Source organism: Puma concolor, chromosome A3 (genome assembly GCF_028749965.1).
Source record: "Puma concolor isolate L17-30 chromosome A3, mPumCon1.1.hap2, whole genome shotgun sequence".
NCBI classification, from domain to species: Eukaryota; Metazoa; Chordata; class Mammalia; order Carnivora; family Felidae; genus Puma; species Puma concolor.
The window spans coordinates 25,200,846-25,215,679 of NC_141669.1; the positions used below are offsets into that span (position 1 = coordinate 25,200,846).

General features: G+C 43.0%; 1 protein-coding gene across 1 annotated transcript in view; it reads right to left on the reverse strand.

The window, feature by feature from the left end:
* Positions 1-14,834, reverse strand: part of CAPN13 (calpain 13) — an 83,103-nt gene that overhangs the window by 52,374 nt on the left and 15,895 nt on the right. Inside the window, exons 2-3 of the mRNA XM_086700298.1 lie at positions 9,689-9,921; positions 450-528 (exon numbers count right to left, since the gene is read on the reverse strand). Coding sequence (XP_086556424.1) covers positions 450-528; positions 9,689-9,886 — 277 coding nt within the window. The 5' untranslated portion in view covers positions 9,887-9,921. The remainder of the gene's footprint in view (positions 1-449; positions 529-9,688; positions 9,922-14,834) is intronic.

The following is a 14,834-nucleotide window of genomic DNA, read 5'->3' on the forward strand; positions in this document are numbered from 1 at the left end:
GATTTCAGCTAAAGTCATGATCTCAGGGTTCATGGGTTCGAGCCCCACCTCAAGCTCTGCATGGACAGTGCAGGAGCCTGCTTGGGATTCTCTGTCTCCCGCTGTCTGCCCCTCTCCTGCTTACATGTGCACTCTCTCAAAATAAATAAATAAACTTAAAAAAAAACTAAAAGTGAGCCCTAGCCAGGCCTCAGCAGGGTTGTTGGGACAACCTGCCTCTGATTCGCATCTTGCCAGAGCTGCCCAGAGCTGAAGTTACAGGAAATCTTGTTGCCAGTGTGAACAGTCCATCCACACAGCACCAAGGGTGCCGACCTTGCCTCCACAGAAGCTGGGGTAGAAATCTGTGGGTCTGGGTGGGCACCTCCTTCTGTCCCTCCCTACCTGGAGGCTGACTTCAGGCTGTCTGCCCTGATCCAGGGCCAGGAGGAAAGACGTTGAGTCCTTACCGGCCTCTCCTTGTTGGATGTCAAATCTGCTTGCACCTTCCAGGATGAAGTGAGGTTCTGATTTACCCTCTAATATATCCTTAGGCAAAAGGGAGAAAAGCCATGAGCATCTTTCATTCCTCTGTGTCCCCAAGTGGTACCCAAGACATCACTCACTTTGTCTTTGAGGGGTAGAGGTTAATTCTTAAACAGGTGCTTAAAATCCGAGTTAGAAAAGTTCCCCTCATTCTTCAGGTTTGATTGCTATCAGGAAGGCAGATGTCAAAGGGGCATATACATAACTGACAAGACAGGCAATAAATGTACAAGCAAAATGCAGGAAAAGATAAACAAAAATAAAGGCTCAGGATCCTTACATCAAATAGTCAGCCATCCTAGTCCCAACTAGCTGTGTTGTAGTAACAGGTTATAAACAAACAAACAAAAAGATACATTTGTTAGAGGACCCTTTTATAAACATAATAAAGCATTCACTGTGACATGTCCTCTCTCAGCAGTAGGGCATTCTGGGCTCCAGGTTCGAGTCCAGCCACGCGCTCTACCGGATGCAAGATGTGTTACTCCGACCTTTGTCCACTCCTGGGCTAACTCACAAACTGATTCTAGAAGACCCCAGGTCCCTTGTCTTGGGTACTGTTACTTGGAGCCCAGTCGTGCCCCAACCTCTAACACACAGAGCGCGTGGCAGCCACAGAAAGGGGTTTGCGAGAGGATTCTGTAGTGCTGCAATATCTAGGGAGAATTTGGGGAACTCCCAGCAGACACAAGGATTGTGAGAGTTCCGGAAGGGGCTCCCATGGGTCAAGGAGCCCCAGGGAGCCCCCAGGTTTTCCCTACTGGAAGTCTGCAGGATTACCCTCAGCACCCTCTCTGTGCAACTGTCCCCAGATTTCTACTGCATTTGCATACTTCGGTCATTGTTCCTGTATCATTTCTTTTCACATTGACGAATAAGTCCTCCCAGAGAACAGGCCTGCAAAGTGGAAGTGGATTTATTTGCTCAACAGCCATGAATGTACAGAGTCCTGTGCTTTGAGAGACCTGTCGGCCCTTCAGAAACTGCCAGTTTCCTGGTGGAGATGCCAAGAGGCAAACAAAGGCGTGCAGGTCTGCAAACACCTCAGCCCGGTTTGTGTGGGAGGGGTAATTGCCTCACTAAACCTGTTCCCACTACCTTCTCTACAAATAACTGGCCGTCTCACATTCACCAGCAGAGGTGCACTCAGGCTCAGACCCTCCCTGGGTAGAGGCACCAAGCTGGCCTGCCCTTTCCCCACATCTGGGCTCCAAGCTGGGCAGCTAAGTACCCGTATCTGGGGGGATGCAGGGACCTCCCCCAACACAAGCCAGCAGCACAGAACTCTTTGCAGGGCCATGGAGGGAGTGAGTGTCCCGGTTCCAGGACAACTCCAGGCACTTCACCCAGCTGTCCCCAGCCCTTCTACTGTGGAAAGGAGGTATAGATCTCACTAGCATTTGCTGTCACTGAGCAGATGCTTAAGATCTTCCACTCACAGGAATTAAAGAGAAAGGAGGCCAGTGGGCTTGGATGGGGAACAAAGATAGCTTTGCTCAATTTTCCTGACCTGCCCGAAGCCCCAGCTCTCCTCTGCTGTTTGCTCTGGTTTTCCCTGCAGTGTGACTACAGAAGGGGGGTGGGCGTGCTGAAAGTCATGGAGACAGACCCAGGGTGGAACCCTGCCCTGCCTTCTCCCTGGGTGACCTTGAACCACTTCCTTATCTGAGCCTCAGTTTCCTCATGTGTGAAAGGGAGACTCCGGTGGCAAAGCCATTGAGGCACTGACTACCTTGCTGAGGTCCAGGGGCTTTATTCACCCATCGTCTTCCACTAGCCTTGCTAAGCAGGAGTTTTTCCACCTAACAGATGAGGAAGGATGTGGATCCTTGGGACATTGGACAAGGTACATGTTCAATAAATATTGATTCCCTTCTGTAATATTTGCAAAATTCAAAAGGCCATACTCACAGACAAACCCAGAGCCTCAAATGCATTCATTATTAAACATGATAGAAAAAAAAACATGAATTAAACAATCAACTCATAGATGTTAGAAAGACAAAAAGAGCCTCAAATAGAGGCAGAAAAAAATGATAAAAGACAATTAGTGAATTCTAAAATAGAAAAACATCAAGACCAATAAAGCAAGTAACTCGCTCCATTTGGGGAAGAAGGTTTACAGAGACCCAACCTTTAACAAATATGGTAGGGAAACCCAACTAAAATTAGAAATAAAAATGAGATTTTAGCAATATAAAAACATGACGTAAAATTCTATACTAATCAATTTAAAAATAGTGATGATTATCCGACTAAAATTAGCATGGCCAAAAATGATTCAAGTTAGTCAGTAAACTTTAAAAGATAACTTTGCAATAGTATTTTCAAATGATCAAAGAATATCTCCCTGACAGCTCTGTGAAGGCTTTCAAGTACACAGGATTTCCTGTGGAGTTCTCTCACACTTTCAGGGAATAGACCATTCTTGTATCACTTACAGTTTCAGCGAAAAGAAAGAAAGGGAAGGAAGGGAAGGAAGAAAAATCCTGCCACCATTTATTTTAAGAAGCCAGCATAGCCTGGGACAGTGAAAGCACAAGAACATACACACATTATAGACTGATTTCACTTATGAAATATACCAAAATAAAACACATGGCAAATGAATGAACAAGAAATTATTAAGACTAACCCACTATAATCAAGCAGGGTTTGCCCTAGAAATGAAGGACGCTGATTTTGTATCAGGATATATAATAATATAAAATAGCATTTACATGCACCAAAGGAAAAACAATTTATATCCTTCTAATGAATGCCACACAGGCATTTAATAAATGCACAACTTTCTCTGATTTACCAAAATGTTAAAAATTAAAATAAAAAAATGTAGTTAATTAGGAACAGAAAACTATTTTCATGCTATGAAAATTAAATGGCAATTATTGCAAATCAATATTCAACATAAAGTTTACTGGCAAACACTGGAATTGTCTTCATCAATGTTGGGCACAAGACCAGCATCTATATCTCCTATCCTCTGAGCTGCCCATTCCTTCCCCACCCTGGGCTTTAGAGAGGTGCTCGATGATCTAAAAAGTGCAGAGGTAGGAAGAGATGGAAATTACACCCAGAAGCATTTTAGCCTGCTGGGCTGATTTACTGAGAGAATAGGTAAAGATGAATGGATAAAGAAGATGTGATACACACACACACACACACACACACACACACACACACACACACAGTGGAATATTACTCGGCAATAAAAAAGAATGAAACCTTGCCATTTGCAATGACATCAACGAAGCTAGAGTATATTATGCTAAGCAAAATAAGTCAGAGAAAGAAAATACCATATGATTTCACTCATATGTGGAATTTAAAAAGCAAAACAAATGATCATAGGGAAAAAAAGAGAGGCAAACCAAGAAACAGAGGATTAAGGCGTGCACTTGTGATGAGCGCCGGGTGTTGTAGGGAAGTGTTCAATCACTAAATTGTACACCTGAAGCTAATATTATGCTGTGCCAACTAACTGGAATTTAAATTAAAACTTAAAAAGAAAAAAGATGACTGGGAAGATGGCAATGTCCGCGGGCGTCATCAGGTGGGATGGGCACACCTGGACAGTGAAGTGTGACAAGACTGGCAAGTAGTAGTCTACACCCTGAGTGTGACTCAGAATCACCTGAGACCTTCGCTGCCCTGGAGGCTGCTGGCTGCTGCCTCTCACAGCCTGGATTTAGTAGGTTAACTGGAGGTAGTGTTCAGCATTTACACAGTCCAGAAGATTCTGAAGCCCTGCCAGGGAAAGGGGGCAGGTTCAGGGAAGCTGAGCAATTTGATTACAGATCTGCAGGGAGAGGGCTGTGAACCAGGCAATGTGGCTCCATAGTGCTCAGATCTCTCCCCCGCCCCCAGACCACGCATGTAGATAGGGGCTTCTTGATGTCCGTGTTCTCTGATTCTGCAAGAGGGGCCCTCTGGAGGGTCTGAAACATCATTTGTACAGAAGAAAGGTGTGATGGTTAATTTTATAACTTGACTGTGTCAAGGGGTCCCCAGATATTTAGCTAAACATTAGTTCTAAGTATGTCTGTGTTTCCAGATGAGATTAACATTTATTTGAATTGAGTTCAATAAAGCAGATTTCTGATCCCTGTGTGAATAAGCACCATCCAATCCACTGAGGACCTGAATAAAACAAAAGGTAGAGGGAGAATTTGCTCTTTCTCTGCCTGATTGATATGGGTAATATCCTATAGGATATATAGATATATAATAGATACACATACACACACACACACACACACACCCTATTGTTTCTGTTTTTTTGGAGAACCCTAATATAGAAGCCATCAGCAATAGTCATACTAAGTAATCTTCCCAACTTCTGCACTGTGAAGTCCTTTCTCAAGGCAAATTTTGGGACAATCTATGTTATCTTATGGATGCCAGAAGCACATATAATGCAAGAACCCCTAGAATCTTAACAAATACCCTCTGTGAAGTGGTACCAAACCAGGCATTCTCCTGCAATTGCTTCTGGAGGGGTGTCTTCCAATGCAACATCACTTGCTATGTTTTGGAGTGATTCCTGCAATCATTTTGAAGGCTGCTGTTAGATGAGGGAGCATCAGGGTCAGCATCTTGGCATTCAGACACAGCCTAAATATATCATTCAGAGGGTGGGCAGAGGTCAGCCTGGGCCAGGTGACAGAGTCACTCCCTTTACTATTTTTGCTAGAGAGCTTTGTTTTATTGGCATCAAAGTTCTTTGGCTCGATGGCATTTGTTTGCTGGCAGGTTTACCTTGTCACCTTCTGTTACCTGTTGCCTTCATAACCTACACTTCTGTGTCTACTTTGTTAACACTTTCCTTTTCTGAAGAACTCATTTGGGACCTAAGGTAAATCACTTCTAGTGAACAATCCTTTCAGAAACTCCACTCCACTTAAAAGATCAAAGTTGTTACCTGGGTAGGTGATACTTCATTTTGGGATGGCCACAGGCCAGGATCCACAACGGGGCTGGGTCCTGAGCTCTGAGCACCCATCAGACAGCATGTTTCAGGCCCACAGCCATTCTTCAGTTGAGAAGCAAAATTATTCTCCCAAAGTATGGGGTCCAAGATGAAATTGCCATCTCTCAATCTGATACACATTGGTGACCCTGCTGTGAAGAATTGTATCTATATTTCTGTGCTGTCCAATATGGTAGCCACAAATCATATGTGGCTACTTTAAATGAGATTAAGGGGTCCCTGGGTTGCTCAGTTGGTTAAGTGTCCAACTCTTGGTTTCAGCTTGGGTCATGATCTTGTGGTTCGTGGGTTCGAGCCCCGCGTCATGCTCTGTGTTCACAGCACGGAGCCTGCTTGGGATTCTCTCTCTCCCTCTCTCTCTTCCCTTCCCCTGCTCGCTGATGCTCTCTCTCTCTCTCTCTCTCTCTCAAAATAAATAAATAAACTTTCAAAAACTTAAAAAATAAATAAATAAATAAGATTAAAATTTTGATCCCTCAGTTGCATTGGCCACATTGGAAGTACCAATAGCCACTTATGACTAATGGCTGTTGTACTGAACGGTACCAAAAGAACCTTTCTATCATCATGGAAAGTTCTCCTGGACAATGCTCATCTACTGAACAAAGATAATAATATGATCTACTCACAGGGCTATTACGGTAATTAAATGAAATGTCATATGTAAAGTGCTTAGATTCATACTTATTGCATGTACATACTTGATAAATGGGATTTAGCATTATTTATGGAATTAAAATTCTAAAAGGAAGCACTCTAGCACCAACTTTCATTCAGGAAATATCAAATAGATACACCATATACAAGTCTAATTCTCAGCATTGTCTCTTGCTGACATGGGGTGGGGGTTGTAGGCAGTGCAGAGGCTCATGAGGAGTTGGGTCTCCTCAGTGCCATTTGGTCAGTGCAGGGTCACAGGCTGTTGCAGAACCTGACTGACTGCCACTGGGGGGGGGGATGTGAGAAGTGGGGTGGAAATTTCTTAAACAAAGAGAAGCTGAATGAAGCAAGATATGAAGGAGCTTCTACTTCAAAGTTCCAGCAGCAAAATGGATTAGGTTGATTGTTAGAGGGAGAGCAAGAAGGAAGGAGGGAAGGAGAGAGAGGAATGGGGGAGGGGGGGAGAGGGGGAGGAGGGAGGGAGAGAGGGAGAGAGAAGACATTATGGGACATTAAACAACCTTTCTGTGCCAGGCATAGAAAGCTGAGTTTAGTTGTATGCCAACTCTTAGTCACTCTTAGTGAATCTACCAAGCCCAGGTGAGTATTCAAGGTAGAATGATATCCATGATGGTTTAGCACTTGCTTAGAATATGGAGCTTCCCCATTGTCCTTCCAAGCCTTGAATATGGAGATGGCCTCAGGAGACTTGGTGCCACCTCAGCCATTATACAGGTGAACTTAATTTAAGGAGTGCCAGCCATACCTCTGGACAGTGACTGGGCAAGCTCTAGAGTGGGAGGCAACCCTCTGAAAGTGGTGACAGGCAGCGGAACGTGAGAAGAAATTCTCTCCACACTCCCTGTCAGCCTCCCCCTAGGACCTCAAATGGTTTCATCTGACCTACATTTCTCTCTAAATGTGTTTGCTGAAATTAGCTGAGGGCTGATGCTGGCTGGACTGTGAAAACCCATGGATCCAAAAGGACAGCCCCTGAGGCTGCTACCCAATGCCATCCCTCCCAAACTAATTATAGCAACAATAGCTAGTGTTTAGTAAGTGTTTGCAATGTGCTAGACTCTAAATATTGTCTTCATTTATTCCTTAAAATAATCATGTGACGTACAGGTACAACATTTCATTCTTACCTCATTCTTTTTCTCCTAAAAAATGGAAAGCAGGACACAACACAGAGATTGATTCCTGGTTACCTAGATGAACTAGGAGTCTATTGGTGCACAAAATATTATTTGTAGCAAATAGGAAATCAGAACACAACATGAGCTTACAATGAGGCCTTATGGAGACAATATAGTGTGATAGGAGTACAGGTCTTGGAGATAGACTCTAGGGTTCAAATTCCAGCTCTACCATTTTGGGCATGTTACTTAACTCTTTCTATTTCTCCTCTGTAAAGTGGGGTTAATAATAGTACCTCCTTATAACATTACTGTGAGGATTCAATGAGTCAAAGGACCTAAAGTTGGACCTACCATATGGTCAGCACTATGTAAGTGTTGGCCATTCCAACTAGGATTGAACTACACTGGCCATGGCTCCTCGCCCAAGGCTCTTCTCAGGCACAACTATAAGCTGTGGCACTTGAGGATGTCACCATGTGGAAGGGGTGAATTCAGTGGCTTTCTTGTCTACCATTCTACCTGTTAAACCAGTCAACCTACGGAATCTCAGCTGCACATATGGAGCTTGAAACCCATGTCAGGGGCCTGTAGATAAAGTCATTCCTTCATCCATTCACTCACTCGTTCATTCAAATCCTAACAGAGTCCTGTCGGGCACACAATCCCATGTGAAGGAAAGTGCAGCATATGGAGGCTGGACTGTCACCTTGTGCAAGTCACATCCCCTGTCTGAATCTGTTTTCTTCTCTATACAACTGGGAAAGAACAAAGGAGACAAAGTAGAACAGGACACATGGAAAACTCAGGAAAACACTATACAAATGTGGACACTGTGATGAGGGACACAAAGACATTTGTCTCAGCTTTTGGCTGAGGAGAAGAGTGGGAGTAGGATGTATCTTCCTCTATTTCAGGTTCCTGGAAGGATTCTGTGGAAGTCATCTCACTTCTGTTTGCCTCAGTTTCTCCTTGCCCCCAAAAGATAAAATTTGAGATGTTGCTGAAATCAGATAGTAAGAAACTCTGAACCCTTCCTAAATAGAAATGTTATAAATTCTCCAACACTATAAATATGGTCTTGTATCTATTGCTCAGCACCTTGTAAAAAAGAAAAAAAAGAACATTTCTAAAAGAATCTCAGCTTCTAAAAATAACAAGGGGAAAAAATATATAACCCTTCCAAACTTTAAATAGAGTTCTCCGTTCTGCTCCCCTTCGGAGGGGAAGGCCAGAAGAGGATAATTTCTGGGGACTTACTGCCTCTGGCTGGTGAGATGGATCCTAGAAGCCTGAAGCACCACCATCTGATCCTGAGCCCCACCTGCGCCCTGCTCACACTTCCCTCTCCAAAACTACAAATCTGCCCCCTTGACATCAGAGCAAGAGTCGGTACCTCCAGAGTTTAATGTCTTATTTTATGTTATCAGAAAATATCCTTTTTGTATAGACTAAACTGGCTTTATTGAAAGTACTCAGGAGAGTGTTTGGCACTTAATCAGTGCTTGGTAACACTTGCTGATATCATAATCATTAGCTTACTAGACATTATCTTATTTTCTCTTGTTCTAGGTTCTGCTGGTTGCTTTTGGAAGCAAGAACAGGAGGATTGGCCTCAGGATCCTTAGAGTGGTCCTTACCTGGATCTTTTTCCCTAATGAGATTATGAGAATGGTCAGTGGGCTGAGAAATATTTCTTGGGAACGAATATAGTTTAGAAAAACCAACAGGGCTCATCTCGCCACAAGGTTGAGTTAGTGACCAACTACTGGCATAGGGATTTGAATGTTTCCCTGAAAGATCTTCCTAATTTGATGTCTAAAATTCTTTTATAAATGATCAAGCCTTTACAAGACTGACAATACATATATAAATGAGAGGGGTGAGGCAATTATTTAAATTCATCCTATTTTATCAGTGACTGACATGATATCTTCCCTTTGACTAAATTCTAACAGGGGAAAAGAAAAAAATACAGACAGTGGTAACTGAAGAGAATAAAGACTGATGAAGACTGACAGATGGGTTCAATTGTGGAGATGGAAGAGACCCTAGAGACCAACTACCACAATCTTCATACCCATGGTTTCCCATTTCTCAGATGAGAACACTGAAGCATGCAATCTAGTGATGTGCTCAGCGTGAGAACTGGGTTAGAACCCAGGGGTCCTGATTGCTGGTACAGGGTCCTTACATCCTACTGACGATACAACACTATAGCTAAGGGACCAGATAAATTTCATTCTCCTTCCTATTTGGTTTGGGCCACCCTTGAAAACCAAGTCACGTGCCCATCCTTCTTTCAGTAGGAGGTACCATGACAGGCAGTTGAGAGGGCCCAGGAGCTGGGTGTGTTTCTGGGGGGCTCACTCACCTTTGGCCGTCTCCACATCAGTCTGGAGAGGTTTTTTCCCTGGAGCAGCTGCAGACCTATGGAGGAAGTCTCCGCAGGGAAGGTCTCATCCTCAAACAGCAGACCTCTGCTTAGGCAATGATCCCGCAAGAAGTTGAAGTCTTGGCCCTTGAATTTGATGACAGGGGTCTTGGCTAGAGTCTCCTGGTTGTGTGCCATGACTCTCCTTAGAAGATGCCTAAGGCCTTTTCCTTCTGGTAAGAAAGAGAGATATTTTTAGGAATAAGCTGTCAAGTCCTTTGCATCATTAGATGTAAGCCTTGGAAAGGCACTCAGATGTCCTCCCACTACTTTACAAGTGAGGGGACTGAGACCCCGAAATGTTCTGTCCCCAGTGACACATCTAGTTGGTGGGTGATCCCAGACTAGAATCCAAGCATCCTCTTCCCAGTCCAATTTTCAATCCGCTCTACCAAAGAACTACTCAGTATGCTCTTATGTGCATGAGAGACTATGGGGGGTGTTTATACATTAATGAACATTTATTGAGTGCTGACCTGGTGCCAGGCACTTTTCTGCATGCTGGCAATCCAAAGATAAATACGACATGATCTTTATCCCTTAGGGGCTCATTATCAAGTAGGAAAGACAGATAAGACATTTAAACAGCTAGCTATCATTCAACAGAAAGTGTCTAATTAAAAATGTGTACAAAATCCTGTGGATATAAAGAGGAGGGGCCATGAGCTCCCAGGAAAAGTCTAGGATGACTCTCCCACAGACAGTGACATTTGAGCAGGGCCTTAAAGGAAGCAGAATGTGCCAGATGGAGAACTGGTTATATATATATACACACACACATGCACGTATATATACACACACGTATATATACATACACACACACACACACACACATATATATATATATATATATATATATATATATATATATACACACACACAAGTTATTATCTATATAATTTAGAGTATCAAGTGCACAGAGGCCCAGGAGTTGAATTGGAAAAGTCATGGGTGTTAGAGAGAATGGAGGGGTGGGCAGTCTGGAAGGGTCAGTGGGGGTAGGAGCTGGGGATAGGGAATGTTGGCAGAGAGGGCCAGGAAAGTAGGTTGGAAAGCTGGATTGTGACATGTTTTATGTCCTCTGCAAGCACTGCAGGGACACTGAAAAGGTAGGTAGGTCACAATCAGATCTGTGTAAAGGATTGTGGAGTGAGTTAAAGGCCACATGGAGGGGATGGATAAGGACTGTGGCAAGGAGGAGGTTAGGAGGCTGTGCACGTGTTCGTGGGAGGGACAATGTTAGAGCATTAGTAGTGAAAATGATGGAGAAACAGACCCCAGAGTCATTCTATAGGTAGAACCAATAGGATTTCATGATGAATCAAATACGGGGTTAGGGGAAGGGGATGTGTAGTGAGAAAAAGAAAAGGCAAAGTGGTGAACAATCAAATGAGCTTTAAAGTTTGCTTTCTGCTTTCATCACCTACCTACCAGTTCCAGAATTTTGAGTTAGTATTTAAGCCTGCAAACCTCTTTCTCCATCTGTACAGATAAATGATACCAACCTCATAGGGTTTGCTGTGGTATCAAATGAGGTTCAAACTAACATACCAAGCAGAGTGGCTGGCATACATAGGCACACAATAAATGTTGACCTCCCAATTTCCTTAAGGATATGTCAAGGAAATCTAGCATTTCTTATTCAGGAAGCCATAGGGGTATGACTGATGCCAATGACCAAAATGTGTATCACATCCTCCATCTGTGAGGGAAGCGGAGTTGCATCTGAATTCTGAATGCACACTTACTGGCTATGGGACTTGAAAAGTCTCCTTAGCCACTGACGTAGTGCTTTTCAAACTTCTTTGGGCAGGACACAGAAGACCCAAGACGACAAGACCTATGGACCTATCCATTCCTCCTTAACAGCAGAAAAGGAATCAAGTGATGATAAAGAACTAAAGAGGGAAATAAATGAACAATTCATGAAGAATATGAGCTTACATTCAAGATCTTGGATCATACAAAAAAAAAAACCCACACAAACTCAAAATAACTTAGCAATGTTCTTATAGTTAACATATAATAATAATATGTTGTAAATTATTTAGATAATACAAATTCAGAGGCAGAATATCATCTATAACGTGTCACTCTACATGCATATGCAGAGGGAATTATGCATACAAATATCTAGCAAATGAGGTAAAAATAATTTATGTTTGAACTACTAGGTTGGACAATAGGAAACTTGCATTTTTTTAGGTCAAAATTGTTCAGGGGTCCTGGGTGGTTCAGTCGGTTAAGTGTCCAACACTTGATCTCAGCTCAGGTCATGATCTCAAGGTTTGTGAGTTCATGAATTCAAGCCCCAGCCCCACATCGGGCTGTGTGCTGACAGTGTGGTGCTTGCTTGGGATTCTGTCTCTCCCTCTCTGACCCTCCCCCTGCTCTCATGCATGCACACATACTCTCTCTCACTCAAAATAAATAAACTTTTAAAAAGTTGTTAAATATAGTCCATTTCATATGGTTTCACCTTAGGTAAAAATGTTTTATATGGTTTAGCCCAATATGTTACATACATTTCTCCAATCAAGTTCTTGGAAAATAACAGGTGAAAATACATCTATATACCTCACCACTCACTATAGGGTTAAGAGGAGAGCAACCACAGATTATATAAAAAGCTGAAATAACAGTAAGGTATCAGTCAAGAACAAGAAAACAGTAATAGAGATTGATTGCCAATTCAGGACAAAGGCAATGACACCTGATAATGGAGAGTTGTGAAAATTATGGGTCTTTCAGTTCTGCACATGCTCAGTGACAGTGGAACCAAGACACCATTGCCAAGCCACGTACCTGTCAGTAAAATATTCAATGAGAGTGTATGATAAACTCCAGTATTGAGCTGATTTTAGTTTAGGAAACCCAAATGGTTGCTCTTAATAACACAATTATGGGACAGCCTTTAATTGCATGTAAAAGTGAGTTGGAAGAATTTGGCTTGACCTCTCCATCAGAGTCTTGCCAAGGCCTTATGTTTAGGGAGCAGTTCCCAGGCCATCTGTAGGGTCCCCACCACTCACTATTGCATGGTGGACTGGTTGACTTTAGGGATCCCTGTGTAAGCATCACTTTCCTCATTTGTGAAATGATGACAATAATGTGCCTGTTACAGAATTGTTTTAAGACTCAGATGAATCTGGGCTTGTCAAGTACTTAGCACTGTGGCTGGTAAACAGAAAGTGGTCAATAAATAGTGGTTATTAGCATGATTATGATGATAATTTTGATTATGAAAGTACTGTGCAGAGAGCCCCACACCTTCAGAGATGAGAACTTGCTCTTATTAATGACATCTAATCTCAGAGGAGCTTGTAGGGGTGAGGCATCACACACAAGGGCTTAGCTTTGCTACTTCTCTGCACCCACTGAGAGCCCAAGAAGGAAAAGAAAGACTCTGGGGGACAGGCGGCAGGCCTGGCTGTCTGCTGGTGGAGGAGGTGGTCCGCTGCTCTGGGAGAGAAGAGAACTTTGATGGGAAAAAGAGAAAGCAGGCAGGCAGGAGAGAGAGGCTCCCTCCTCCATGCACAGACCTCAGACCTATCAGGTTCACTGTGTTACCCCCTGGGTTACTTATGGCTTTTCCAGGGAACAGCCTGCTCTCATTTTCTCAAGCAGGAAGGGTCTACAGAACTTGACATTTCACTTTTGTGTGCAGCAGAAAAAGCCAACCAACTCTCTCTCCTACCTGTCATTTTAGGGAGGGATTTTTTGGCTTATTTCTTTTATTTTTCCATCTTGCTTCACTGTGAAAGGTAAATAAAGGCAGAACACTCAGCTGGCTTAATTAAAAAAAAAGAGAGAGGGAGGGATAGAAGTTCTACCTGCTAGTCAGGATAAAACTTTGTCTTACCTCTGGTTTATCTCTTGAGTCTAGCAAGAAAAATGGCACAGGAGGTGGGAAAATGGCAAAAAGAGTTTATATAAGGTTCTTAATGAGAGAGATGGTGAACTAATGGATTAAGTTCAGAACTAGAGTGAGAAGCAGGCAAGAGATGCAGTTGGTGGCTATAAAACCTGGTCTGCTCCCCTCAGTGTCTATGAAGTAAGTTTCACTCAGTCCCTGTTGTGTCTTCTGCTGAATTGGGTTACTGTGTTAGTCTGTCGAGCATGCAACAAAATCCTGCAGAGTGGGAGCTTAAGCAATAGACATTTATTTCCTCACAATTGTGGAGGCTGAAAGTCTAAGACCACGATGCCAACACAGTCAGGTTCTGGTGAGGACTCTCTTTCTGCCTTATAGACAACCACCTTTTTGATGTGTCCTCACATGACAGAGAGAGAGTGTGCGCTCTCCCTCTTGTCTTATAAGGCCACAGTCCTATTGGAGTAGGGCCTTCTGCTTATGACTTCACTTAACCTTAATCATCTCCTTAAAGGTTCTATCTCTAGAAATAGTCACAGTGGGGGTTAGGGCTTCAATATATGAATTTGGGGGGAACACAATTCAGTCCATAGCTGTGACTAACCCCAGGCTGTCTTAACAACTCTCTGCCCCTGGGAGCACATTTTAGGCAGTGTGCAAGCAAAGAGGAAAGGGGGCATATCAGAGAATAGGTGAAGGATGCCAGTAAACACAAGTGAAAATGACCCAACAGCACCGAGTGTATAAACATTATTCAATTTCGTGGAAAGACAATAAGGGCTCCTGAATGGCAAAAATGTCTTAGATGATAGTATCTTTGGTCTGCCAGCACCTAGTGCCAGGTCTGGCACATAGTGGGTATTCTATAAAATTCTTGTAAGTGTTGGTGGAATGAATGCCACATATTAGCTATTTTTAAGTGTGTTTGGTGGAGCAGAAGCCTCCACAGAGAACAGATTCGGAGGTCATATGGTTTGGAAAATATTTCAAGTCCAGTAGTCCTCATGGAGATTCACAAAAGCTTCTTCAAAGAACTGTTCAATAAAAAACAACAATGACAAAAACACTTATTTAAGCTTGCCTTCAGGATTTTATACATACATAACCAGCAAGTCTTTTTAAAAAAAAAGTTTTTACATTTATTCATTTTTGAGAGACAAAGCACAAGTGGGGGAGGGGCAGAGAGAGAGGGAGACACAGAATCCGAAGCAG